The following is a 27,333-nucleotide window of genomic DNA, read 5'->3' as shown; positions in this document are numbered from 1 at the left end:
TCTGTGTCAGCGCCTACACCAGGGTGGGCACATGGTTGATATGCAGTCAATATTTGTAGGGTCGATGGCTGACCTCAGTGCTTAAGACCTCAGAAGCTCTTGCAAGCTGTCGATCTGACCCTCCTTGAGGGAGACTGAGGCTGAGAGACTGGTCCAGCGTCCCACTGGCTTTTGGCCCAGTCACTGCCCTTGAGGTCCAGAGCTGGAGGGGGAGGCCCGGCTTCAGGGGAGGCACAGGGGAGCCGGGGAGCACCTGACAGCTGATGCTGCGATGCTGGTTATCCACGCAGGCTCAGGACAACGATCAGCCCAACACCAACAACAGCCGTCTGCATTTCAGCCTGCTTCCAGACCCCTACAGCCACAACTTCTCAGTGGGCCCTGATACAGGCATCCTAAGAAACCTGGGGCCCCTGGACCGAGAGGCCATTGAACCTACCCTGGGGGGCCGAATTGTGCTGACAGTACTTGTGGCTGACTGTGGCATGCCTGTCCTCAGCACTGGAGTCAATGTCACCATCAATGTGGAGGTAAGACCTGGCTCAGCCGCGGGCCAGGTGCCATGAGGGGCCCCGTGCTGGGGAGCTCCCAGCAGATAGCCAGCGCCCTACCCCTCCCGAGTCACATTTCTATCCTTGTCACGTTGAGTCACATTTCCACCCTTGGCGGTATGGTGGGCAAGAGAGTTCTAGAATCAGGCTGCCTGGGTTAGGATTCTGGCTCAGTTGTGCGGCCTAGGGTAGTCACTCAACCTCCCTATGCCCTCAAATTCCTAATCTGTAAAATGGTGACAAAAATACCAGAAAGTGAGCTAACAAATGGAAAGTGCTTTGCAGAGTGCCTGACCTGAGGAAGGTACTCAGTGTGTCCAGTCCACCTGCAGTGTCCCCTTGCATTTTTTTTCCTTTTTTTTTTTTTTCCTTTTTTTTTTTCTTTCCTCAGTTTGGGAAACCTACAGCCAATAGCATTTTTGGAGCAGATGATCTTCCTTCTGACATCAGATCGTCAGAAGGTTGGGAGCAGCCTAGCTACATCTAATGGCCATGTCACCTACTTCACTTTGTCTCATCACATAGACATTTTATCATCTCACATCATCACAAGAAGTAGGATGAGTACAGGACAATTGCATATTTTCAGAGAGAGAGAGAGAGAGAGAGAGAGACTGCATTCACGTCGACTGTGATCACAGTATATGGTTATAATTGTTCTATTTTATTGTTATTGTTCATCTTTTTCTGTGCCTAATTTAATTTTTTTAGGATTTTATTTATTTTTTCACAAGAGACACAGAAAGAGAGAGGCAGAGACACAGGCAGAGGGAGAAGCAGGCTCCCTGCAGGGAGCCCGACATGGGACTGGATCCCGGGACTCCAGGATCACACCCTGGGCTGAAGGTGGTGCTAAACCGCTGAGCCACCAGGTCTGCCCTGTGCCTAATTTATAAAGTAAACTTTATCATGAGTAGGTATGTATAGGAAAAAAACAGTATACACAGGGTTCAGTACCATCTGTGATTTCAAACCTCCGTGGGGGGTCTTGGAACGTTTCTCCCACAGATAAGGGCAGGAACGACTCACTGTATTGGCTCTAAATATCATTCATGAAGTTCTGTCTGAAACGCTCCTATTCCTCACTACCATTCAAAGGTAAAGAGAAGGGGTGAAAAGGGTGGAGGCGCAGAGGGTGAGCAGCTTGCCTAGGGCTGCAGAAGGGGGTTTTGAACCCAGTGCGTCTGCTTCTTCGGTGGCCACCAGTCCACAGGGCACCACCCTCTAAAAAAGCATTGTAACAAAAGTACACCTCTACAATGTCCATGATGTGGATGGTGCCCCCTAGGCCTGTGCAGTGCACAGCCTTCATCATCCCACACAGCAGCCCTGTGTCCCACTGGGTTGGGATGTGCAGCTTTCCTACAAGGATCAGAGTGAGACCTCAGGGAAAATGGAGAAACAGAAGCAGAATTAGAACTTGTCAGTTTGTTCAGCTGTCCTCGGGGTGAAGTAGGCCAGGAAGAAGGAAGAAAGCAAAATTGCATTTACTGAGCTAGTGGGTCCTTTTACGCCAACAAACTAAACAAACACCTACAACGGTCCCTAGAGGGGTGACTATGAGCCCTCTTGCAGGTGAAGACATTGAGGCTCAGAGAAGTCAAGTCACATGTGAGGCAGAAGGGAAGCTGGATTTGACTCAGAGCTGTGCTCTTAGCCACCCCAGTGACTTAGGGAGCAGCTGGCCACATGCATTGAGACAGAAATGCTGTGCTGGGAAATCACCATCGGAAAATACATCTAGTTAAGGGGGAGATGGCTTTGTTCTTGAAGATGTCCGTTGAACCATTATTTAGAAAAGTGGAAGCCAAAAGCAGACATCTGTGGGCTGCCCTGGGAAGGTCTGGAAAAGCCAAGGGCACCCCCAGCAAACATCACTGATTGGGGAGGAAGCAGCAGGTAGAGGTGGTTCTGTGCTGTGACAACAGTGGCAGTCTCTGTAGGTGTGGGTGGCCAGGGCTAGAGAGGGAAGGCAAGAACAGAAAACAGTGAGCGTCTGAGGGCAGGACCAGGCCTAAGCCCTGGCAGTTGCCTGGAGCTCAGCATCGTCTGAGCACAGAGCAAATGTCCTGGGGTCAGCTGAACTCAGGAGGGATAGGAGAAAAGAGGGGACAAGGGAAAACTTGGGCCACAGGGCCTTGTAGAAACAGTGGTATTGGTGCCAATAGGATAAATCCAAGAGATGAGGAGTCAAGCTAGGCCAGACAGGGACACTGATAGGGACTCAGCCACCCTTCTGGAAAGCAGAGTCTGAGATGGCTCTGAGTTGTAGTCAGAGAAGCAGGGAGGAGGTGGAGCTCCCTGAAAGTGTATCACTAACTTCAGAGGTCCCGCTGCAGGTCTGTGAGTCTCAGGTGTGTGCCCTGGGCTAGTTCCAGCCTTGCCAAGGCCCTTGTCTCGTCTGTGAAGTGAGGAGCTGCTGGCAGAGAGTCTGTGCCTTGAGTCAGAGGAAACACTAGCTCTCAGATTGGCTCTAGGGAGGCTGAACTGTGGGGCTCCTGGTGTCCCTGGGCTCAGACCTTCCTCTGCCCACAGGACATCAATGATAACCTGCCCATCTTCAACCAGTCTATCTACTCCTTCTCGGTGAAGGAGAGGGACCCAGGTAAGTCCTTCCTGGGCCAGGCCGGGCACTGGGGCTGGGGCCCAGTGAGGCATCTGAGCCCTCCCTGCGGCTCTTGGGGGTGGTAAGGGGAGAGGAAGCCTCCAGCGGCTGGGCCAGGGGTCTCTGTGAAGTCTGCCCTCGTCCACAGGAAAGCTGGTAGGCGTGGTGAAGGCCTGGGATGCGGATCAGACAGAAGCCAACAACCGTATCAGCTTCAGCCTGACAGGGAGTGGTGCCAACAACTTCCTGCTCCAGGGCTTGGTGCTAGAGTCTGGGGGCGCTGGGGGGTTCCTTCGGCTGCCTGCAGATGTGAGCCTGGACTACGAGACACAGGCCTCCTTCTATCTGACACTGAGTGCCGAGAACCCAGATCCCCATGGGAAAGAGGCCAGGGCACAAGTCCTTGTGGCTGTGGAGGACGTGAATGACGAACCACCCACTCTGGACTCAGCCTCGCTCCAGGGCATCCGTGTAGCCGAGAATGGCTCACAGCACGGCCTGGTGGCTGAGCTGGTTCCCCAGGATGTGGATACCATGGCTCAGCTGGAGGTACAGCTTGTGAATACCATCTGTACCAAGGCCGGGGTCAACGTGGGCAGCCTGTGCTACGGCTGGTTCTCTGTGCTGGCCAATGGCTCTGTGGTCATCAATCAGAGTGAGGCCATTGACTACGAGACCTGTGACCTGGTCACGCTGGTTGTTCGGGCCAATGACCTCACAACGGACCCCCGCTTCCAGGCCTACAGTGACAACGGTGAGGCGGCCTGGCCTGTGGGATTGGGTGGGCTGCAGGATAGGGACCGTGGGCTGGGGCCCCAGTCCTTACCAGCTGTGTCACTGGGAAAGTTGTGACATCTCCTTAAGCTTCTGTCCCCATTTTTCCGGTGGCGTTGGGCAGTAGGCTGGCAGCAAAGGCAAAACAAAAACACACATGTAAAGTGTTTAGTGAGGTGCCTGGCACAAAGTCAGTGCTTCACTGATGCTACTGTCTTGTGAGGGAGGGTAAAGAGGAAAGTACACTTCACAGTGCTCACATCCCACCTCGGATTGTGATGGCTAGAATAACCACATTAACAGCGAGCCTATTTTGAGAATTTCCTATAGCCGAGAGCTATGCCAGACACCTTAAAAGCATTCTTTATGTTACTCCCACGCAATCGGTGGGGTAGATGATCCCTATCCAATATTATAAATGAGGAAACTGAGGCACACAGTGGCCAGCTCAATAACCTAGCTTACACGCTAGCAATGTCAGTATCATGCTGTGGTCAGGTGGGATATGCCCCGGCCAGGCTCTGCCTGGCCTGATGCTCTTACTGGATGATCTTGGAATAGGTGCTTACCCTCTCTGAGGTATGGGGAGGATATTCCCTGCCACAAAGTCCAGTGGAAACTGAGCGGGCACCCCAGGCCAGGAGCAGGGCTGGGGACAGTGCATGGGAGACGTTGGGAGGGAGGCAGGGGGGAGCATGGCAAGTGCCCAGGCTTTTTGGTTGGGCCTAGAGGCCAGAACCAGCCAAACTTGTTTTCTAGGAAGCCTCGCTATCACCATTGAGGACACGAATGACAATGCCCCCTATTTTCTGCCTGACAATAAGACTTTCGGTAAGTGGGCCAGGCTTTCCCTCCATACTCTGCCAGGATTTCCTTGGGCAGCTCCCATAGACCCTCCTCAGGCCCCAAGTGGACTATTAGAAAGGAAGGCCTCTTTTTCGCTTCTCAGCCTTTTGGCTAAGATCAAGTGTAGAAAGGAAGACCTCTAATCTCGCCTCTCCCCCAGGGTTTCAACAGGAGAGACCTGATTTTTTTTTTTTTTAAGATTTTATTTATTTATTCATGAGAAACACAGAGAGAGAGAAAGGGAGGCAGAGACACAGGCAGAGGGAGAAGCAGGCTCTGTGCAGGGAGCCCGATGTGGGACTCGATCCCGGGACTCCAGGATCATGCCCTGAGCCAAAGGCAGGCGCCAAACTGCTGCGCCACCCAGGGATCCCAGAGACCTGATTTTTCACCACAGTTCGGCCCCAACTCTGAGCCAGCTCCTCCCTCTCTGGGCCTCAGTTTCCCCGTCTGCACAGTAGGAGTGGCTGAGCTGCTAACTGATGGCTCAGAGGCTGTTATAATGGGGGATTTTGATGGTAGAGGGGCTGCGGGAAGATATGGGGAGACTGCGTCCTGAGCTGGGCTTGTGATCAGTTCTCAGCCAGGTGGGCACTGGCACTAACCCCACTGACTCCACTGATCCCACTGACCCCTTCTTGTCCACACTTGTAGTTATCATCCCAGAACTTGTGGTGCCCAACCAGCAGGTGGCTTCTGTCCAGGTAAGCCCATCATATTAGTCCCAGGAGACACAGGACCAAGGCTTTCAGGCCTTTCACTGTCCCTCCAAATGTTTTAACACTACAAAGGAAATTTATTGGCTCCAACCTATGAAAAGAAAGCCCCAGAATGGAGACAAACACTTGCCTAATTGATAGGGTTAAACTTCATTAATTGTTACTTGGTTGTCATAAAAATTTCATGACTATAAAAACTATTTGCAGGCTAGATTTTTTTTTCGCTACACCACAATTCCAAGTCATACAGACAAATCATAACAATTGTAAATTAAATGAGTTCCTTGCTGATAAATAATTTCCAGAGTAAAACTATAAAAATACTTTTAGTGTTCTATGGTGTCAGACGTGGGTGTGTTTGTTAGAGGGCCCTGGCCGCACCACAGGGGCGGGCAAGGCCTCCCACACAGCCCAGGTGCCCGGGCCTGGTGGGGCCTCTTACTGACCTGGGAGCTGCCTGCCTTTCTGGGGCTCAGTTTGCCTCCGGGAAGAAGCTGTCAGTGAGCCAGGGGGCAGTGATATTGGAAGGTGAAGAGGTCGGGTGGCATGTGTGTGCCCCTCCCTGTGCTGTGGGAAGAGCACAGGTACTGAAGATGGATGGACTGGCCTTCCTCCACTTCTAGCTAAGTCTTCAGCAGGATGGGGTCTCCCTCCGAGCCCCAGTTTCCTCTCATCACATGGGTAGAGTAATTCTCTCTCCAGGTTCTTTCAAGCCTTGAAGAGTCTTCCAATCTTCAGCGAATTACATTTTAATGTCATGAGTCTGGCCATAGCTTGGAGCCATTTTCTTTACATGGACTCATTCTTGAAACTTAAACAACAGCTTTGGCCTCATTCTGAACAGTAGACTCACGGGTCTGTATCTTGGCTATATTTTTCCCTAAAAGGCACTAGAATGTGTAAGAATGTTTGTGCCCTCTCCTCTAATCATTTCATGGTCCCCTAGGGGAATTTGTACTCATTGTCAGTAAACACTGAAATGAGGGATTTAGGGGAAGGCCAGGCACACAGTAGGTGCTCAGGAAATTTGAATGTCCCTAAGTGTGTACATGTGTGTGCCTGTGTGTGTGTGTGTGTGTGTGTGTGTGTGTGTGTGTGTTGGCAGTGGGTGGGGGGAAGCAAGGCAGGATTTCCACATCAGATGGACTTTGGACCGTGACCCGTTGAGTTAGGGGCCCAAAGGCAGGGACTTGTTCAAATCTGGATTTGCAGAGCAAGCACGCCGTTTAAGGTGTTTGCTAAGTTGAGGTGGCCTAGAAGAGGCTGATAGAGATACTGGGACCAGACTCCTGGGCCATCTCAGCTGCTGATTCCTGCTGGGGAAGAAAGGGGGCCTGGCCTGACCCCTAGGTATTGTCTATTCTTTCCCCCAGGCCAGAGACAATGACTCAGGGAACAACGGGGCCATTCTGTTCTCCATCCTCCAAGTGGATTTCATCGCTAAGGATGGGGCCATGATCCCTTTCCAGGGCTTCTTCCGGGTCTCTACCTCCTCAGAGGCCAACTTGTTCATTGGCAACATTGAGTAACTGTGGGGAGCCCCTGGATGGGGGGCAGTAAGGGGGCCTCAAGACAGTTCCCCACCCTGGGAGGTATATAAGTAGGTTCCAGAGGACTCCAGCTTGAGTTCCAAGACTCAGTTGTGCTCTTCTACCTTCAATAGGCTGGTGACCAACCTTGATTCCACTCTCCAAGGCACCTACCAAGTGACAGTCCAGGCCCAGGACAGACCTTCAGTGGGTCCTGCTCAGGAAGCCAAAATCACCCTGAATGTGAGTGTTGGGCCCTGCCTCTAGACCCCAATACTCTCTGCCAGCTCCTGCATCCTCTGTGCCTCATCTTCCCCATGTCTTCCTCCTGTAGCTCTTCACTGTGGACCAGAGTTACCGTGTGAGGTTGCAGTTTTCCATGAACAAGGAGGAGGTGGGCGCCAACATGGAGGAGATTACTGCGTAGGTTTGGGGCGCCCAGAGGGGGCTGTGGGGAAGAACAGGGCCTGGGAGTATGGACAGGATGTATGTGAAAACTGTCCTTGACCTACATTTGATTTTGTCCCTGTCTTTGATCTGTACCTATACCTGCATTTCCTCTCTCAATTTCCTAGGAGCCTAGGGTTGGCTGGGCAGAGAGAGGCCTAAATAGGGCTGCGATGTATAGTTGTGAAGGCTGTGCACTGCACAAGGGCACTCTGCTTGCTAAGTCGTAAACCCAACCCCAGAGGAAGGGGCTGCCTTGTCTAATTTGCACAGAGGTGCTACCTGAATAGCCAATGAAGCTGTCCAGAGGAGGTGCCCCTTTTTAATTCACACAATTCCTAATTCCACTGGTAGAGTCCTGGCCATAGGCCTAGACTAAGGCCCCTACCCCATGCTTCTGTGACATCTTCCCCCTTTGCAGGGCTCTTGTTCAGGCCACCAGGACTACTGTCTACGTTGTGAGCATTCAGGACATAGAATCCACAGTTCGGTGAGTGTCCACAGGCCCAGTGGTTGGAGTGAGGACAAGAAGCAGAAACATGAGGGGCCTCCTGGGTGGTTCCGGACTGTTTACCCTTTACCCCTGCCCCATTCCAGAGCCCGGGGACGCTCTTACCTTGATGCCTATTTTGTCTTCTCAAATGGGTCAGCCCTGACACTTGATGAGCTGAGTGTGTGAGTGGGGCTCCCCTTGGGGTGGGCAGGAAGCTTAGGGAATGCCAATGTCCCTCGGGTCTGAGTGAGGTTCTATGGCCAGGATGATCCGGAATGACCAGGACTCACTGACGCAGCTGCTGCAGCTGGGGCTGGTGGTGCTGGTGAGTGTCAGCATGGCGGAGCTAATGCGGGAGTGCGGGGTGGGGAATGCTCACACCCAACCTCCTTCATACTTCTCCAGGGCTCCCAGGAGAGCCAGGAGTCGGACCTGCCAAAGCTGCTCACCAACGTTATCATAGGATTGGGAGTGGCTTTGCTGCTGATCATCGTGATTATGACCACGGCGCTCATGTGTACCCGGAAGAGGTACTGCTCCCATCTCCCCCTGTATCTCCAACTCAGCCTTTCCCACCATCTAAGACATCTGGCAGGTAGAGAAAGCTTGGGTTTAGGCACCTGGTATATCTGAATTTAATCCCCAGAGACCTGTGGTGACCACTTGAATAGGTCATCTCCCCTCCCTGAGCCTCATGTTCCTTTGCAGCATGAATGTAACACTAGATTCCTCAAGGCACACAAGGAAGCAGTGTGCATCCTGCCACCAGAAAGATATCTGGCACATACTGTGCATTTCATAAATACTGTCTTTTCCCCTTTCCAATATGTTTGGAGTCAGCAGCCACATCTGGATTTGACTCCAGGCCTTGCCACTGGCCAGCTGTGGCTTTTGGCAAACCATTTTCTTTCTCTGGCTATTACTTGTACCCTCTGTAAAATGGTACTAACACTCACACCTGCCAGGGTGTTGTGAAGTCACACTCTCAGTGCCTGCACTGGGCGCACAGTGGGTGTCCAGAGAAAGTAATGACTCCCCCACCCCCTGGTTCTCTGCAGCTACAGCCGGAAGCTTCGGGCTACGAAGGCTGCCATGGAGGCCCGGAGGACAGCACCAGGGGTGATGCCCTCAGTCTCTGCCATCCCTGGGACTAACATGTACACCACTGAGCGGTGAGCAGGGGTCAAAGGGTGGGTGAGAGTCTCCATGGAGTGTCTCAGGTTCATAAGTGCTTGAATTAGGCCTTCTCTCCAGGGCCAACCCTGTGCTGAACCTCCCCACGAAGGACCTGAGCTTCGAGTCCCAATCCTCTTCCAGTGACCTAGACCACATGAGGTGAGCAGTGATTCTCACAGCCACTCTGGTCAGTGGTGGTGGTGATGGTGGTAGAGGTGGTGGTGGTGATGGTGGAGGTGATGGTGACAGAGGTGGAGATGGTCATCGTGGTGATGGTGGTGGAGGCAATGGTGGTTCAAGGCCATAGACAGGGAAGACTCGGGCTACTAACCATCGAGCTCCATCATCTCTCCCACAGTCTCAATTCCCTGGATGACAACTCTGTCGATGTGGAAAAGAATGAGGAGAAAATCAAGGCAAGATGGGGGATGAGTTGGTGCCTGGGGCTTCTTGACTTGGGGTCCTTCTTCAAAGGAGTGGGGTTCAGGACAGAGCTGAAGGACCTGCTTCTGACACTGGCATGTCTCCACACCAGGCCATGGGAAGCCCATGGCTTTGGAATGGGGTCTAATTCTTGCTCTTCTACTCATTCACTGTGACTCCGGGTGGGTGACTTCCTTCTGGTTCTCAGTTTTCTCATCTGAAAATGGGGATCAGAATTCTAACCACGCTTAGCTTTTTGAGGATGAAGTTAGAGCAGTTATAAAACCACCTGGCATGAAGTAAGAGCTAAAAAATCTGGTTCCCTCTGTTTATACCCTTTGTATGAAAGCTGGTGGGGTGTGGGGAAGAAATCCGGAGGTAGACATACTCTAGTAAAGGAAAGAAATTAGGCTCAAAAAAAACAGCAGTGCCATAATTTGCTCAGTAGGTTAGATGGTTTGAGTAAATCAACAGTTCACACAGCCATAGCCTCACATGCCCATGAAGCATCCCAGCCTAGAAATTCTGACCCAATGGGTAGGATGGGCCTGGGCTCGAGCATGTTGTTAAAACTCTTGGGGTTCTAATGCGAGGATAGAGAACCAGGGAGTAGATCAGCAGGGGGTGGGGGGTATGTGGGAATGGTGCACAGGGATCTGGCAGTGACATTGAGGCCTCCAAATGGGCCCCCAAAGGTTAGGGTCATGGATGGCAATCCAGGACACCAAGCAGTGCTGAAGGCCTTTGAGTGGATGGCTTATCTCTGGTTGAAGATGCTTTGGGGAAAAACTCCAATGAATGTCTGGGGGAACTGAGGAAGAAGAGTTAGAACTTGTGGCCAGGCAGGTAGCCCCCAGTGGAGGCCAAGGCTGACTCTTGGGGAGTGGAGTTGGGGGCCTCAGGTGGGGCTGGACTTGTAAGTTGGGAGGGGTAGAGAGCCTGAGAGAAGAGTCTGGAGAGGAAGAGAGGCTGGGCCACTGAGAGCCTTCAAAAACCAGAAAAGAGCCTGTCCTAGGATGATAGAGGGATTGCTATATTTCAGAGAACCTGCCCAAGGCTCTGCTGCCTCTCCTCTAACAGTAGGTGGGCCTTGGGGTCTCTGGGTGAGGAACACAGGTGGGGCCTTTTTTCAAGGATCTCTTGGTGCCCTGACTCACCCAAGACCTCCATAAATGTGTGGAAGGTCTGAGACAACTGACCGGTGATCTAATCCAATCTTCACAAGCAACAAAGGCCAGAAGGCTCTGGGTTCTGACCTGCCTGAGGTCAGAAAGCTTACAAGGCAAGGGCAGATCAGAACTCAGGTCTCCTGTCTCCAAGGGCAGGTTGAATTTTCCTAGGCTATGCTGCACCAACAGCTACCACTGGGGAGCCTATGGTGCGGACCCTGGGGAGCCCTGATTCGTCCTTCCTGGGGCCCCCCAGATGTTCCAGTTTACCAGGGACCAGAAGAGCCCTAGTCTGGAAAAAGCCCGTGGAATGCCCTGGAGAGGATGGCGGCTGGGGCTCTGTCCCCTAGGTGTTTCTGTGTTGGTGTAGCAGAGCCTGGGGGATGGTCCACAGGAGGGTGTACTTTTTTTTTTTTTTTTTAAGATTTTGTATTTATTTATTCAGAGAGAGAGAGAGAGAGAGAGGCAGAGACAGGCAGAGGGAGAAGCAGGCTCCATGCAGGGAGCCCGACATGGGACTTGATCCCGGGTCTCCAGGATCACACCCCGGGCTGCAGGCGGCACTAAACCGCTGTGCCACTGGGGCTGCCCAGGAGGGTGTACTTGTGAGGAGGTGTGTGAGCATGTGGCCAGTTGCATGGGGAAGGGAAGAGGAAAGGCAGGAAGATGAGTGTGTGCCATGATAAACTGCAAGTGGGGCCCTGGGAGTGATGCGTCCCTCTGAGGGTGGCAGAGGGAGATGCCAAATTCAACCAGGGCAGCAATCAACAGTCTTTAGAGCCAACAGGACCAGTGATCCAAAACTTGCTCTGCCTCTTCCTAGACATGAGAGCCCTCTGAGCCTCAGTTTCCACATCTGTAATGTGGGGTATATGATCCCTCCCTCAGCGGGTTCCTGTGGGTACTTTAGGTAACGGATAGACTGCACCCAGCACAGTGCCTGCCTCAGGTGCAGGCGGCAGGAATTGGATTGGACTGACTCCATGGCACAGGACAGTCTGGTATTATTCAGGACTGGGAAGAGCACCAAAGTCCTGCTGTGTCCGTGGATCAAGGCAAAGGCCAGAGTGGACCCCCCCTCAAGCCCACCCCCTCAGCTGAGCCCATCTGCACTATTAGTGGCCATGGCCACCTCTGGGACACAGCTAGGAAACTGAGGCCCCAGGAAGAGCAGGTGGGACCCCAGTTAAGGAACCATATGCCATGGGCTTGAAGGCCCACCCCCATGCCCCTATGGACTGGGGAAATCACCCCATCCCCGCCCTTCACATCTTCACATCTTCCGTCTTCCCCACAGAAGGAGCCCACACACAGTCCGACAGAGCAAGATGGGGAACCTCTGAGTGTGGTGCTGTCAGGAAGGAAGACGGGCACAGGTGGACAGCAGGAGAAGCTGTCCTTCACCAATGCTGGCCTGGACACCACAGACCTCTGATGTCCCTGCCACAGGACCTTTGCTGCAGAGCGCCACATGGGCCCCCACTCTTCTGGTCCACCTTGGAGGATGTCTTGTCACCCCAAACTACACCGACCCTTTTCTGAACACAAGGATAAATTATGCAGCTCGGTCCCCTTCTGCTTGTAGTCAATCACAGCTGACAAGAGTTGGGGGGGAATTTTATTACCAATGTATATTGTGACAGTTTATAGCCAAAAACTGTGGCTGGAGGGCTGGGGACAGGGGTATTGAGTGGTCAGCGGGGAACTCGTGGGGGCTCACAGCACACAGGGACAAGGGGTGGGAGATGGCAGTCTTTAAAGGACAACTGTGGTTGTAGAGTGAGCTCTCTGTCCTGCCCCTAATACCCAAGACCAGCTGTCAGGCTGCCTGGGACCCAAGACCTTCCATGAGCTTCTTTCTGACTGTGATTCCCAGACCTGTCTGAGACTCTCCTTTCAACTGTGCCCCCAGGGCATTCCTGCAGCTGCCTTCCCCTGTCAGGATTTGTGAGTAGGTGTCCAGTGAGGATGGATAGGGCTGGGGGCTGGGCCAGAGGAAGGGGAGACAGGAACTGGGGACGTCTACCAGCATGCAAGACAGTCTGGGGCCATGGGGGCCAGCCCACTGCATGGACACACACTCTCTCCCGGGCACCTCCTGTTTGGAGCCTTGTGCACTCAGGAGTCTCACATACCAATCCTTGCACACTTGGGGCTTTTGTACACGGTGTCTCCCGTTCAGGGGACCAGGCGGCCACTGAGGACTTCAGCCTACCAGCCTGGACTTCTCAGGAACCTGCCTCAGCTCTCAGGTGTGGGCCTGCTGAGCAGAGCCCTGAGATCACCCAGTGTGGCCGGGAGGGAGTGGAGCTGAGATCTGGAAGGGGGACAGGGTGGGTGTCAGGGCTGGGTTCCTGGTCTCATGACCGGGAGGGGGCTGGGCATAGAGGGTTCATTCGTGTGTTTGGCGGGGGGTCGAGGCGGGGGGGGGGGGGGGGGGGGGGGGGGAGGGGGGGGAGGGCGCGGGGGGGGCGCGGAGGCCGGAAAGAAGAGGAGAAGGCTGGAGGCTGCCCACCCCTCGGGGCGGGCCGGGGGGGGGGGGGGGGGGAACCTCCCACCGTCGAGGGGATCCCTCCTAGGAGCTTGTGGTCAAGAAGGGAGCCTGAAAAGGCTGGAGACCCGGGCGTACAAAAGGGGGGCAGATCACTCGGCCGTGGGTCCGGCTCGGGAGCAGCACCGCGGCCGGCGCACACTCTGCAGCAGCGCGCGGAAGAGGCCAGGCGGGCGCTTGGCGGGGCCCTCGGGGGGCGCGGCGCGCGTGGAGCCGGCACGGCCGGGGCCCGGGCGGGCGGCGGGCGGCGGCGCGGGCGCCCCTTGGCGGCCGTGCTCCTCGATCTGTCGCTCCAGGTGCTTCTGGATGGCCATGCCCAGCACCTCCACCTCCATGGCGGCGCCGTACACCTCCCACGTCATGCCCTTTTCGTCCCAGCTCACGTCGCGCACGGGCTCGGCCGCCTCCTGGGGCGCCACGGCGGCTGCCAGCGCGGAGCCGGGCCGCACCCGGACTTCGGGGAAGGCGGGCGGCGCGGCGGGCGGGGCGGCCGCCTGCGGCGTCATGGGCCCGGTGGCCACGGAGCGCGTCTCGGCGGCGCCCAGCGACACCTGCAGGCCCGCGTCCCGGCGCGAGGGAGGCCCGGGCGCGGGGCTGGGCGCGCGCGGCGCCGCCTGGAAGCTGAAGGCCGGGCCCGCGCCGTCCTGCGGAGACATGGGGCTCACGGCCACCGACACGCAGGCCTGAGCGCCCGCCTGCGTGCCCGCGTCCTCCCGGGGCGGGGCGCTCGCCTCCCAGGACGGCGCCTTCGTGAAGTTGTCGCGAGTCCGCGGCGCGGGCGGGGGTCCCGCGGGCTCGGGGCCGGGGCTTCCGTCAGCCCCAGGGGCCCCCAGGTCTGCCGGGCCTAGGCTGGAGGCCTCCGCGCTGGGCGCGGGCGCGGGCGCCGGCCCCGCGAGGCCTCCGCCACTGGCGGCCCCCGCGGGAGAAGGGCCCGGCCCGCACGGCTTGCCGTCCGACTGCCTGGAGGAGGCGGCCCCTGCCTTCTTCAGGGGCAGCGGGGCCAACTTCCCCGAGGACGAGGGCTCTGCTCTTCTCGGAGGCGCAGCGTCCTCGGCCTGCGCGGGGACCACAGGCTCCGCCTTCCCAGAGACAATAGGGTCTGCCCTTCCGCAGGACGCCGGCTCCCCTTTCTCCCGGGCCAGCGGCTTCTCCTTCTGCGGAGACGCGGCGTCTGCTTTTCCCGGGGAAGCCGGGCCCCCCTGCCCTAGGGGCTTTGTGTCTGTTTTGCCTCCAGAGTTGGGTTCTGCCTTTCCTGGGGCCCTGGGATCCACCTTCGCGGAGTTCATAAGATTCTCTGTTTCCGGAGGCAGGGGATCCACCTTTCCCTCCGGGACAGCTTCTGCTTTTGCCATGGATGCTGGAACTGTTTTTTCTAGAGTCACGAGGGCCAATATTCCTGAAGACACAGAGTCCACTTCTCCAGAGGGACCACCTTCCACCTTCCCACTGCACACAGTGTCCCCCCTGCGGAAGGCCAGGGGATCAGCCTTCCCTGAGGCTGTGGGACCCACCATTCCAGAGGCCATAGGACCTGCCTTCTCTGAGGACAGTGGATCTGCTTTCCCCCCAGTCACTGCCTCAGCTTTTACAGAGGATGAGGGTCCCGCTATCCCCAAGAATTTGGGATGCCCTGGACCGGAGGGCACAGGGTCTATCCTCCCTTTTGATTCAGGATTCACTTTTCCAGATGATGTTTTTGTATTTCCCATAGAAATGAGATCCACCTTTGTGGAGGGCACTGGGTCCTCCTTTCGTAGTGAGACGGTTTCTGCCTTCCTCACAGGCATTGGTTCTGCCTGCCCAGGAGACAAGGGCTCTGGTTTTCCTGAGGGCACAAGATCCACCTTTCCCAAAGAAACTGGACCCACCCTGCCTGAAGACACAGGATCCACATTTGTCAACGATGTGGGTTCCATCTTTCCTGAAAATACAGGATCCACCTGCCCAGCAGACATGGTTTTTATCACTCTCATAGACATGGGGTCTCCCTTTCCTGAGGAGGCATTATCTATCTGCCCCAGGATCTGACGGTCCTCTTCTGTGGAGGACACAGTTTCTGTACTTCCTACAAATGTAGGATCTGTCATCCCCAAGTGAGTAGGCTCCATCCTTACTGAGGACCCCAGAGCCACTGTTCCTGGAGATATAGGCTCAATTTTGCCAGGTGACCCTAGAGTCAGTGTCCCCAAGGACCCAGGATCTGGCTTTCCCGCAGATGCAGAATCTGTGTTTTCTAAGGACCCAGGATCCATCTTTCCTGAGGGCTCAGGATCTCTCTTTCCCAAAGACACAAGCTCTGCCTTTCCCACAGATGCAGAAGCCATCTCTTCTGAGGCCACAGGAAGCTCTTTTCCTGAATACCTGGGCCCCTCCTTTCTTGGGAACTCAGGACCCACTTTGGCAGAGGATACAGGATCCTCCTTCCCTGGGGACACTGTGTCCACCTTGTCAGAGCACACCGGATCTACCTTTCCCAAGGATCCTGGATCCTCCTTTCTTGGGGTCACAGGATCCATCCTTCCAGATGCCATAGGATCCCCTTTTCCCAAGACCACAGGCTCTGTCTTTACTATAAACGTGGGATCTGCCTTCCTCAAGGACCCAGCATCTTCCTTTCCTATAGAAGTGGAATCTGCCTGCTTTGACGACTTGGGATCCATCTTCTCCAAGAACACAGGATTTCTGTTCTCCAAGGATGTGGGCTCAGTTTTCACTGAGGACACAGGCTCTGGCTTCCCAGAGAAAGTGGTTTCTGTTGTCCCTGAGATCAAGGCTCTATGTGTCCCCAGTGTTTCCTTGGTGGCTGCCTCTTGGGGAGGGATACAGGTCAGGGAGGGGCAGGCTGAGCTCCCTCCAGGGCCCTCAGAACAGGAGGTCCCTTCCCCAGCCCCACTGGGGCTGCTGTGTCTAGAATCCATGCCTGGGCTTTGTACAAGGTTGTGCCTAAGGGGTACAGGGCTGGTTTTCTGCTGGGAGGGGCAGCAGTCCCTCATGGCTGGGTTCCCAGCCCCCAGGCTCCCATCCTGTGGGCAGCAGAGGGCTGTGGGCTGAGGTGCTGGGCGGCTGGAGTTCTTTCAAAGAAGCTGGAGCCAGGCTGGGTCTTCAGCACTGCCCAACTGCCCTCATGACCATACTTGTGCCCCAAGTGCTATCTGGTTCTGAAACACAAAGAAAACAGACTCAGACTCAGGGAAGAATCCAGTGCGGAAGAGCCTCTATCTTCTACCTCTCACCCTTTTTCTAGAAGCTGGGTCTCCTCACTGGGTTCTCTGCCCTCATCTGGTCCTCTCCTGTCCCACCATATCACTCCCGTGCTTCTAAAGGTCAGACTTCCTAAAATGGCATTCAAGGCCCTTTTCACAACTTGACCACAGTGGAACATTTTCTTCCCCACAGTCTTTCTTTAAAAAAAAAAAAAAATTTAAGAGAGAGAGAGAGAGAGAGAGAACATGGTGGGAGGGACAGAAGGAGAGAGAGAGAGAGACAGTCTCAAGCAGACTCCATACTGAGCTAGGAGCCCAACACAAGGCTCGATCTCATGACCCTGAGATCACAACCTGAGCTGAAACTAAGGGTTAGACACTTAACCAACCATGCCACCCAGGTGTCCTCACAGTCTTTTCACCTTCATCTACCACCACCCCATGCAGCATGCTACCCTGAGGTTATGTTTTTATCCTCTAGGCCCCAGGTCATAAACTCTGATGCTACAGGGGCCAGGTAGATAATTTAAGTGAGGGAAGCAGGCTAGGTATAAAACAATAGGGGATGGTAGGGAAAGCAGCAAAGCAGAGTGTGCATGCCCTGTCTGAAGGTGGAGCCAATACTCCACTCGCCAAGTAGTGCTTTGGAGAAATGCATCCTGGTAGTATCAGTGAGTAGCAGGAAATCCAGAACTTTAACGTAAAGTTAAATCCTAATTCAAGATTTAAAAAGAAAAAAGAACACTATGTGGGTCAAACAAAGTATGTCTGTAGGCCAAGTTTTGGTCTGTGGGAGGCCCTGGGGAGATAGGAATGGTTTACAGTTGAGGAAGGGACATGGTCTGAAATGCATGTTTTCAGGGACGGCTCCGGGATGGTATGGGGGCTGGCGGAGAGGGGGTAGCCAACCAGTCTTTAATCTCTCGCTCTTCCAGTTCTTCATTCATTCACCCAGCCATCCTCTGCAATAATCTAGATGAGAGCTGGTACAGTAAAGGTCCAAGGGATAGACAGTTGGCAGAATTGAGAGATCTTTGGGGAAAATGACAGAAGCCAGCTGGCTGTAGGGGGTGGCGATTGGGGTGGCCCTCAGGGTTCTGGCCAGGGTTGAGGCGTGCGAGGTAGGAGATCTGGGGAAAAGAGGAGTTGTGTTTTAGACAAGCTGACTGTGCGGTGTCTGGGGGACATCCAGGGAGAGGTTCTGGCAGCAGCTGGCTCTGCGAGCAACTTCATTCCACTACATACCAGCAGCCAGAGTGAGCAGTGTACTGGATTCTCCCTAAACCTGCTCCATCACCATCTTTCCCAAAGCCATCTCACTAGTGCTCAGGCTGAAAGCCCTAGCGACACCCTTGACTTTTCTCATACACCTCACCTCCCATCCATCAGTAAAACATAATGGCTCTCCCTTCAAAATACATCCAGAATCTGGCCACTCTCCTGAGCTGAACTTGTACTACATCTCCCACCTGGATCATCCTGCCTTTTCCCTTCAACCAATACGGTTCATTTTCAACACAGCAGCTAGAAGGATCTTAGTAAGACTCAAGGTAGCTCATCCCTCTTCTGCTCAGAACCATGCAGTGTCTCCCCATCCCCCAACCCATGCCAAGTAAAAGCAAACTGCTTACATATCCCTGCATCTTCTGACCCCATCACTGATCTTGGCCTTGTCTCCTACTACTTTCTCTTGATTATGCTACTTCAGTCACACTGGCTGCCTTTCTGATCCTTGGACATGTGCTGCCTTAGGGCTTTTGCACTGGCTGTTTCCTCTGCCTGGAATGCGTTGTCTTCTAATATCTGCATGGTCTGCTCCCCGGGGCTTTCCCTGACCCATCCTCCCCAGCACTGATTGGCACTCTCCATCCCCCTTGCCTTGCTCAGCTTTTCTTCATAGGACCCATCACCAGCTGATACATTACACAGAGCTTGTTCACTACTTGTGGTTTGTCTCTCCCATTACAACATCAGCTCTAGGCGGATGGGGACTTTGTCGTGTTCACTGATATACCCTCAGGGTTGAGAGCAATAACTGGCATCTAGTAAGCAAGTAGCTCCCTATGCCTATTTGTTAAATGAATGACTGAATGATCTTTCTAAGACATTGGTCTAACATGCCATTCTTTGGCTCCAACCTCTCCTTGCTCTTGCTGGGGAAGTAAATTGGTCATAATCTTTTTGGAAAGACATTTGTCAATTCCTATAAACGTTTACAATGCACGTGGCATTTAGGTCAGCAAGCCCATCTCCAGGAATGGTCTTGAAGATGGAGCCATGGTACACTGGGTACACGAGAATATGGTTGGTGATGAGAAGAAAACCAGGAAGCCAGTTCATAAAATATGGGACAGCCACATGGAAGCCCCAACAGCTGTCAGAATGTGTGGAGTGATGAGGAAAGATGCCCAAGATAAATTAAGTGAAAAAAGCCAGAGCTTGTGGAATTCCATGCATGCAGATGAGAAAAAGGACATATACACATATATGGGTTTATTTATAAAAAGAAAATTTCTGGAGGGAAACACATGAAACTTGTAGCAACTGACTCTGAGAAGTGAGACCAGGGATCTGGAGGTGGAAGAGACCTTTTTTTTGGTATCCCCCTTTGTGATGGATGAAATTTTGATTATGTGTGCATATATTACTTTTTTTTTAATGGGAGAAAAAGGAAACCTTAATGATCCCCATTATCTTTGGGGTCAAGTCCAATTCTATAATGTGCTTCCAAGCCCCTGTGTACTTACTTACCCACTAAGCTTTACCTTTCAGTGCGCATTCCCCCAAAGTCCGTACAAACACACACACGTGCACGCATGCATGCATGCGCTATAACCTCTCTGGGCTCATCCATGGCTTCACAGTATCTTTCACCTTAGCCTCTACATACCCTCTTGCCTGGCTCTCATTAAATGTTCAGGTCCCAGTGAACTTTCTCTGCCCACCAGCTTCATAGGAGTTCCTACGGCTTCTTGTTCTTCCCCTAACCAGACACATGTCACTCTGCCCTTTCTGCCTCTGGACCCCTGCCTAGACCTTGAGTCATGGGATGGGGGTTGAGCTGATACAATTCACCAAACCAGGCTTTGGGCTTATGGGACTTGGGTAGATGGGGTCATCACCATCTTACAGAGGACAATGGGGCACTTGGTTTTGGGAATTGAACTGGGGTGCTTGTGGAACTATGGTGGGGTGGGGGGCAGCTGGCTTACACACCTGGTCGAGGAAGGCCCCTCTGAGGAGGTAGTATCTGAGGCAGCAATGAAAAGGCCAGAGTGGCTGGAGTTGGAAGGGAAGAAAGAAGAGGCAGCTCCCCACTTAGCAGCTCTATGAGCTCAGGCAAGTCCCTTCTCTTCACTGGGGACCTTGACAAAGACGCCCATGCTCCCACGAGGCTGTTGTGAGGATTAGAGATGAGGGGTGTGCAGAGTTCTGCTCACTTTAGGGCTGGACTGAGTTATAAGGAAGGCCTGTTTTTATCTACTCAGCCTGTCAGAGCCCAGCTGTGCTCCCAGGAGGGGGCAGGGGACGGACGGCCCATAGCAGAGGTATAAATTGGCAAAATCTAGCCCTCAGACCTGCTTGTTTGACCCAGAGTGCTAAAAAGAAATTTTTAGGGCAGCCTGGGTGGCTCAGCGGTTTAGCACTGCCTTTAGCCCAGGGCGTGATCCTGGAGACCCGGGGTTGAGTCCCACATTGGGCTCCCTGCATGGAGCCTGCCTCTTTCTCTGTGTCTTTCTTTCTTTTTTTTTTTTTTTAAATTTTTTTAAATTTTTTTATTTATTTATGACAGTCACACACACACACACACACAGAGAGAGAGAGAGAGAGAGAGAGAGAGAGGGACAGAGACACAGGCAGAGGGAGAAGCAGGCTCCATGCACCAGGAGCCCAACGTGGGATTCGATCCCGGGTCTCCAGGATCGCACCCTGGGCCAAAGGCAGGCGCCAAACCACTGCGCCACCCAGGGATTCCTCTCTCTGTGTGTCTTTCATGAATAAATAAATAAAGTCTTTAAAAAAAAGAAAAAGAAAAATTTAAAGGCATTAACTGATCAACATTTAAAAGTTAGAAGATTTCATGTGAAAATCAGATTTCCAGATTCTCTTGGAAAAACTAAAATTTGGCAATCTGAGCATGCTTCCTGCATGGCAACAGTCAGCCAGAGCCAAGCAGTGGCTGCCTTCTTGGATGGGGATGCGCTCTTCAATTAGCCATATTCTTCACCCCTCCCTATGGTGTTCTGGACACTGGGGCTGACAGCCCATTGCAATCGATCACTGGATCGTTTTTCTTATAGCCAGTCCCTTAGGCAGGCTATCCCCCTGGCCTATAGCTACCTGAGTTTTGACCCCTGACCTAGATACCAAGAGGGGTTGAGAGGTGACCTCACACACATCAAGCCTTTAGAACGTTTACTATGTGCAGACCCCATACACCTGCCGCGCAGGTGCTGTGTTCTTATTTTCCAAAAGACGAAACAGAAAGGCAGGCATGGCCCAGCTGGTGACATGCCTCTCTTGAAACCCCTCCTGGAAGACATTGGCCTCTTGGTTCCTAGCTGGCAGTTCTCTGACATAGAAGAAGGTGTGGGGTAGGGACAAAGAGCCTGACCGGGGCATTAGAAAAATGTGAGGTCAGCTGCCAGCTTTGTCACTGACTTGCTCCATGAATTTGAGTTAAGTATTTCTTTTTTTCTTTTTTTTTTTTTTTTTTTTGAGTTAAGTATTTCCACACTCTGGGCCTCAGTTTGTGAAATGGGGGAAGGGATGTAGTTACGTATAGAATTGCTGGCCCAGCCCTGGGTTTAAGATCTGCCAAAACGGGATGCCTGGGTGGCTCAGCGGTTGAGCCTTTGTCTTCAGCTCAGGGCGTGATCCTGGAGTCCCAGAATTGAGTCCCACATTGGGCTCCCTGCGGGGAGCCTGCTTCTCCCTTCCCCTGTGTCTCTGCCTTCTCTCTGTGTCTCTAATGAATAGATAAATAAAATCTTAAAAAAGAAAGGAAAAGAAAAAAGAAAAGAAAAGAAAAAAGAAAAGAAAAAGGAAAAGAAAAGATCTGCCAAAACACTATTCTCAGAGGCTCTGCTGCTCACAGTTCTACTGGGTGTTTCCTGGCTCCTGAGGGATCCTCCATATCCTTAAGCCACTTCTCCAAGAGGCAGCCCAGACCTGGGGTGCTCCCTCTGTGTGGCCAGCCCTCCCACTGGAACCCAGATCATTGCTCTCCCACTGTGTGCTCAGCCTTGGGCCTAGCGCTCTCAGGCTCATTTTGTCAACTGGACTCCACAATGATTTCATGAGGCGGGTATTATCATTCCATTTCACAAATGAAGACACTGGGGTCAGAAGGAGAAAAGACTTGTCAAGGGCACACAGCTGGTACAGGAGGTTGTAGTTCAAAGCCTGTTGTGTCTGAACCCAAAGACTGGGTTCTTCCTGCTTGTATCAGCTAAGATTTTGGGACAGTCACGCTTGGCTCTTAAAGTCCCTTTCTGCTCTTTGGGGCCGGGCCAAGGGTCCTCCCAATCCCCTGGCCTTGAGGAAACGTGATTGTCCCTACATGCACATACCCACCAAGATGAACAGATGAGCCTGCACCCTTATGTGGCCTGATTGAGGTAAAATACTGAAACGATCCCCTAGGTGTGTGGGCCAGCTCACCTGGCATGCAGAGGAGCATGTAGAACTGCTCTGGATGTCTGTGCCAGCTTAGGCCAGCCTGGGGAGCCAGGACCTGGCTCCTACATTCTGCTTAAGAAGAACTTGGTGTGTATACAATGCAACTTGTATGTGCAGAATGGCCTATGTATTTATGTCTTGTGGGGGCTACCTGGACCCTGTGGGTATGCACATATGCATCACATGGCCTCAGGGTCTCACTCATAGAGCTGGCCTGGCTGTATGCAAGGTGTCTGTGCCCCACTCCTCAGCAGAGCAGCCTCTGTGAATGCTTATTCTGGCCCAGAGACCTGGCCAGCCCTTACCTGTTCCTCTAAGATTTCCCAATATGAAACCAGGGCTGGCAGGCACCTGCAAACACCTCCCCCCATGCGACAAGACCAACAAAGGCTTGCAGTGCTTGCTTCAGCAGGTGTGAGTGTGTGACTGACAACTCAAGTCTGCTGCCCCTCACCCTCTCGGCCCCTTGTCTCCTACTATCCTTGGAGCGGCCAAACCTCCTGCCTAGGGCTGCAGGGGAGAGTCTAACAAAGGGTGATAGCCTACCTTTTTCCAGAAATGGCCCCCAGACCATCCATAGGAGGGCAAGAGTAGACATGCAGGGCTGTGCACACTTGGGCTGAGTGAGTGCAGAGGATGGGCAGTAAGCTAAGAGATGGAGAGTGTGGGAGAGGAAGTGTGTGCCCAGCCTGCTCCACGGTCTAGGGGCACACGAGGGACACCATGAACAAGTGTGAACAGGGACAAGCAGGCCACAGCAGGGTAGCTGTAAGGGTTTTGTGATAAGGGAGTATTGTTGAGTTGAGTGTGCTGTGATAGGCGATGTCTGGTGTGAATGCGTAGCTATGCCTGGGTGTATAGCAAGGCTCCCACTTGGTGTACTGGGTGGGTGCACAGGTGGCTGTGTGTATGAGTGTGATGGAATGACCAAGGGCCACAGTGTTTGTGTGTGTGTGTGTGTGTGTGTGCGCGCGCGCGTGAGAGAGAGAGAGAGAGAGAGAGAGAGAAAGAGAGAAAGAGAGAGAGAGAAGATCGTAGCCTCCTCTGGGAGCGAGATGCCGGTGCGTGAACGCGGTAAGTGTGTGATGGGGTGTGTGATGGTGCCCCAGAGTGGGTACCACACTGAGCGTGTGCGACAGCGAGTGTCAGTGGTGCCGGTGGTTCCAGTGGAGCCACTCGAGCACAGAGCTCGCTCCAGGGGGGTAAGATGAACCAACGCGGGCGGACCCCTTCCCCGCGGTGGCGGGAAGCGCCCCCTCTCGCACAGCCCCGTGGAACAATGCGGCCGCACGCGGCGCGGCCGGCGCGGGGTCCCCGTCCTACACACAGGGCTGGCGGGCCCTCAGGGGCCCTGGGGAGCCCGGCCCCGGCTGCCGGACCCGCCCCCGCCCCGCCCCGCCCCGCCGAGGAGCCTGGAAATGGACATCCGCCGCCCCCGGCCGCGCGCGCACACACAGCCCGGGCTCACGCTGGGCACACGCCGCGCAGGGTGCGCGAGCCCCGCCGCCCAGGTGGTTCGAGGACCCTGGACAGCAGCTCCGGGGCGGCCCGGAGCGGAGGAATGGGGTCGGTGCCGCCCGCCCATAGGCGGTAGCGGGTGCGGGCTGGGCGCTTACCCGGCGGTGCTGCCGTTCCGTCTCCTTGGCGCGCTGCGCTCGGGCTCCGGCCGCTGCCGCCGCCGCCGCCGCCCGAGCGGCCTCGGCTGCCTCCGGCGGGGCTGGCGGGCGCACCCGCGGACTCCGCGCCGCCGTCCCCCGCGCCCGCTCCGCGCTCCCGCCTCGCGCCCCGCCCCGGGCATGCGCGCTGGCCGACTGGCGGCCTCCGAAGCCGGGAGAGGGCGGTGCCGGCGAGGAAGCGGAGGCCAGAGCGAGAGAGGGAGGGGTGCCGTCGCCCCGCGTCCTCACCGAGGTCCCGGGGCTCCTGGGTTCCCCGCCCTCCGCGACCTGGTTCCCATTTCACAGACAGGGAGACTGAGGGGCGGAGCGGCTGCCCATTTGCTGCGCGCGGCTGCGGGCGGGGCGCGCTGCTTGTCAGGTCTCTCACTCAATCCAGCCCCGCGAACACTGTCTACTTGTTTTACCGGGGAGGAAACTGGGACTCGGAGAGGGAGAGGCACTTCTCGAAGGACACGCAGCGCCTGGATAGGGGCCCAGGTCGGCGCGATCTCCGAGCTCCCCCCGCGAGGAAATTTCCCGCCCCCGCCTTGGCCGCACTTCCGGCTTTCTCTCCCCGCCCCCGCCCCTTTGTCTCGCCACCGCCCACGCTCCCGCAAGTTGAGGGGACACGAAGGGGGTGGGAGCGAGGCGCCTTCGATTCCCTCGCTCCCGGCCTCCCCAGCCAGGGTGCCCGCCCAATCTTTGGCCTATGCAAGCTCGGTTCTCTTCTCTCTGGGTATCCTTGAGCAAATCATTTCACCATTTTTGAGACTCCGTTTCCCAATCTATTAAATGGGACTAGCATTAATCATCTCACAGTGGTCTTGGAAGGATGAAGGAGCCCAAAATAGGTTTTCAGGGGCTTCCAGTTGAATCTGAACTGCAAAGGACATCACTGAGGCCTTTTTGCCTACCCCCGTCCTCAACATTTCTTCGCAGAGAAATCGTCCCTTCCCCTTTGATCTCCCAGAGGAGAACAAATCTGTAATTGCCGAGAGGTGATAAAACCTTCTCACCTGCACCGTGAAGCTACCCATTAAAAATGGTAACAACTAACATTAACGTAACGTTTATTTAGGGGCAGACACCATCCTAAGTTTTTGTTGTGTGTCATATAATTTCAATTTCCAATCACTTAGGAGCAAGTTAATATGTATATCCTCGTTTTTCAGATAAGAAAACAGATTCTGATGGGTTACTTGTGTTCACACAGCTAGTTAATAGTCCAGCTAACTCACATTAAACCCTTAGCTTCTATTCCTCCCACTTACCTGGTGAACCATAAATCTCCGTGATCTTTTAAAAATCCGGGTAGTAAATTAATAAAATCTATCAGATCAACGTCTTCAACCAGCATCCCAGAAAAGTAGAAAACCTCGGGGTGCAGGACCAATTTTCAGCACCACGGACAACGCCCACACAAGGGATGCTTCCTAAGGTTTCAGGCCCTGAAAATTGGTAATTCGCTGCCCACAAGAGCACTTCACTTCACAGTTTACAAACCCTATTCGACATTCAGTGTTTCATTTCATTCCCCCTACAACTCTTCTAGGTAAACATTGTTGGCCCCATGATACAGATGAAGACATTGAATCTTGGGGGAAGTTCACAAGACATGAAAAGTGGCAAGAACAAACCTATGATCTAACACGCTCCCCCTGGGACAGAGTGAGGGTGGATAGGAGTGGAACCAGGGCATGAGTGAGGAAGCTGTGAAATTGTCCAGGTGAGAGATGATGATGCTTGAACCATGGCAGTTTTTATTGGGATGGGGGGGGGGGCTGGGTTTGACATCTATTTAGCAGTAAAGTCAACAGATCTTCTTGGTTATGGGTGGTTGTGGCTGTGAAGGGAGAAAGGATTGTTTCCTGTCTGAAGTCCTGTCTTGGGGAGCTGAGTGGATGGAAGACAGATACCCTATGAGCCCTGGGAAAAGAAGGAGCTTGTGGGGCTGCCATGCTGAGACATCTAAAACTGAGCTCTGGAGTGGTCAGGCTGGAGACAGACAGGGTTTCTGATGATGGAAGTCATGAGAGGGGTGTCAGTACGTGAAGGGAGAGTATAGACCAAATAAGATGAGACAAGGGCCCTATGTCCACCCTGAGGAACACCAACATTAAGGTACCAGCTGGGAGAAGAAGACTACAAAGAAGAATGAGAAACAGTAATCAGATAAACCAGGAGAATGATGCCTCAGAAGCCAAGGGGAGAATGGTTCAGAAGGAAAGCAGTTGCATCAGGAGGACAAGATATGGCCTGAGAGATTATCTCTGGACTTGCAAAGAAGGTAATGGAAATTTGATGAAAGCACAGTGAGTGGAGTGGTGGGGGTGGAAGGCAAACTTGGGTGGGGGAATTGATGAGTAAATCAGAGTAAGGAGTAAAGAAAAGGACACCTGGGTAGCTCAGTGGTTAAGCATTTGCCTTCAATTCAGGTCATGATCCTGGGCTCCTTGCTCAGTGGGGAGTCTGCTTCTTCTTTTCCCTCTGCCCCTCCCCCCTGCTTGTGCTCGCTTTCTCTCTCTCTCAAATAAATAAATAAAATCTTTAGAAAGAAAAAGAAGTAAAGAAAGCAAGCAGATGACCCTCTCAGCAAATTTGGGGTTGGAGGGAGACAGGCAATATCATAATCTCTACAGACGGATAGGAGGCTACACTGAGGAGATTTGGAGGCATTTAAATTCCCATGAGAGGGGCCAGTAGTGAGGGAAAGGGAAGATGCCAGGAAGGGAGAACACAATGGCTGGGCCCAGATGCTCAGGATGGAATAAGAGGATGGGATCCAGACCCTTGGGGCAGCTCACAGATCCTGAGATGAAGATTGAAGGAATGTGGTTTATTTGGGAGGTGCAAAGACACCAGCAGGGGAGTGGGGAGGTGACCCAGGAGGGGAAGGCATCCAGTATGAGGTGGTTATTAAGTCAGCTATCCCAGTGGGTGGGTGAAGTGGAATCCTGCAGGAAGATTAAGAAAATGGGGTAAATGCACATCTCAGAATTCCCCTGGCTGAGGGTACTGGAACTGGTGTGTTTATATCCCAGCACCTGGCAAATATTGATGAAGAGCTAACCCGTGGAGCTATGTATGTGTTAATTCCCAGGCACTTCTGGCCCACAATTCACAGGGGTAAAGTTGGTTCTAAAGCCCAGGGGCAGATTTTTGACAAAGATGCAGGTACCACCTGTTGGGAGTCTTGCTGGTGGACACAGAAATTGTGAGGGCATCTGAAGGGATCAGAGCTCCAGCTGTGTCTGTTACATGGGCATACTCAGGACCTCTTTCCATCTGTGCCCTTTGTCACACTCTCCAACCACTTTTGTTCTACGGGGAGTTATTTATATAAACATATTTAAAGATGAAAATTTCTAGACAGCAAAACAAAACATTTGCTAAAGCAGAGTGGGAGCTCAAAAAGGGCATGGAAGCTGGCAGTGTGGGTTCAGATCCTGACTTTGCCAGCAACTAGCTGTGTGGCCTTGATTAAGGTATATCTGATAGCCTCAACTTCAT

The 27,333-nt window shown here is 53.6% G+C and overlaps 2 protein-coding genes across 5 annotated transcripts in view; one reads left to right on the top strand and one right to left on the bottom strand.

The window, feature by feature from the left end:
• Positions 1-12,302, top strand: part of CDHR2 (cadherin related family member 2) — a 36,122-nt gene extending 23,820 nt beyond the window's left edge. For 3 of the 4 annotated variants that reach the window (XM_025434801.3, XM_035715090.2, XM_025434802.3), the window contains 15 exons: positions 291-530; positions 3,087-3,156; positions 3,305-3,910; positions 4,690-4,761; positions 5,431-5,480; positions 6,869-7,020; positions 7,159-7,267; positions 7,359-7,447; positions 7,893-7,961; positions 8,069-8,146; positions 8,229-8,289; positions 8,370-8,494; positions 9,023-9,136; positions 9,219-9,299; positions 9,499-9,754. In XM_025434801.3, the coding sequence (XP_025290586.2) occupies positions 291-530; positions 3,087-3,156; positions 3,305-3,910; positions 4,690-4,761; positions 5,431-5,480; positions 6,869-7,020; positions 7,159-7,267; positions 7,359-7,447; positions 7,893-7,961; positions 8,069-8,146; positions 8,229-8,289; positions 8,370-8,494; positions 9,023-9,136; positions 9,219-9,299; positions 9,499-9,739 (2,157 nt within the window). In that variant the 3' untranslated portion in view covers positions 9,740-9,754. Of the gene's footprint in view, positions 1-290; positions 531-3,086; positions 3,157-3,304; positions 3,911-4,689; positions 4,762-5,430; positions 5,481-6,868; positions 7,021-7,158; positions 7,268-7,358; positions 7,448-7,892; positions 7,962-8,068; positions 8,147-8,228; positions 8,290-8,369; positions 8,495-9,022; positions 9,137-9,218; positions 9,300-9,498; positions 9,755-12,032 lie in introns of those variants that run through there. The other variant, XM_049109114.1, reaches the window with a different exon arrangement.
• A 937-nt stretch (positions 12,303-13,239) lies between these two features.
• On the bottom strand, positions 13,240-23,929 carry GPRIN1 (G protein regulated inducer of neurite outgrowth 1). Its single transcript, XM_049109113.1, has 2 exons — positions 23,785-23,929; positions 13,240-16,441 (listed from the first exon to the last, which is right to left on the bottom strand). Exon 2 carries the CDS (start codon positions 16,274-16,276, stop codon positions 13,376-13,378), a length of 2,901 nt encoding a protein of 966 aa, XP_048965070.1. The 5' UTR covers positions 16,277-16,441; positions 23,785-23,929; the 3' UTR covers positions 13,240-13,375.
• Between the last annotated feature and the right edge of the window lie 3,404 nt (positions 23,930-27,333).

This window comes from Canis lupus, chromosome 4, assembly GCF_003254725.2.
Source record: "Canis lupus dingo isolate Sandy chromosome 4, ASM325472v2, whole genome shotgun sequence".
NCBI classification, from domain to species: Eukaryota; Metazoa; Chordata; class Mammalia; order Carnivora; family Canidae; genus Canis; species Canis lupus.
This window is presented reverse-complemented; position numbering and strand designations above follow the sequence as displayed.

What these genes read in the sequence shown, in the direction of transcription:
- GPRIN1 (XM_049109113.1), bottom strand. Translation starts at nt 16,276, where the DNA reads ATGAGGGACTGCTGCCCCTCCCAGCAGAAAACCAGCCCTGTACCCCTT.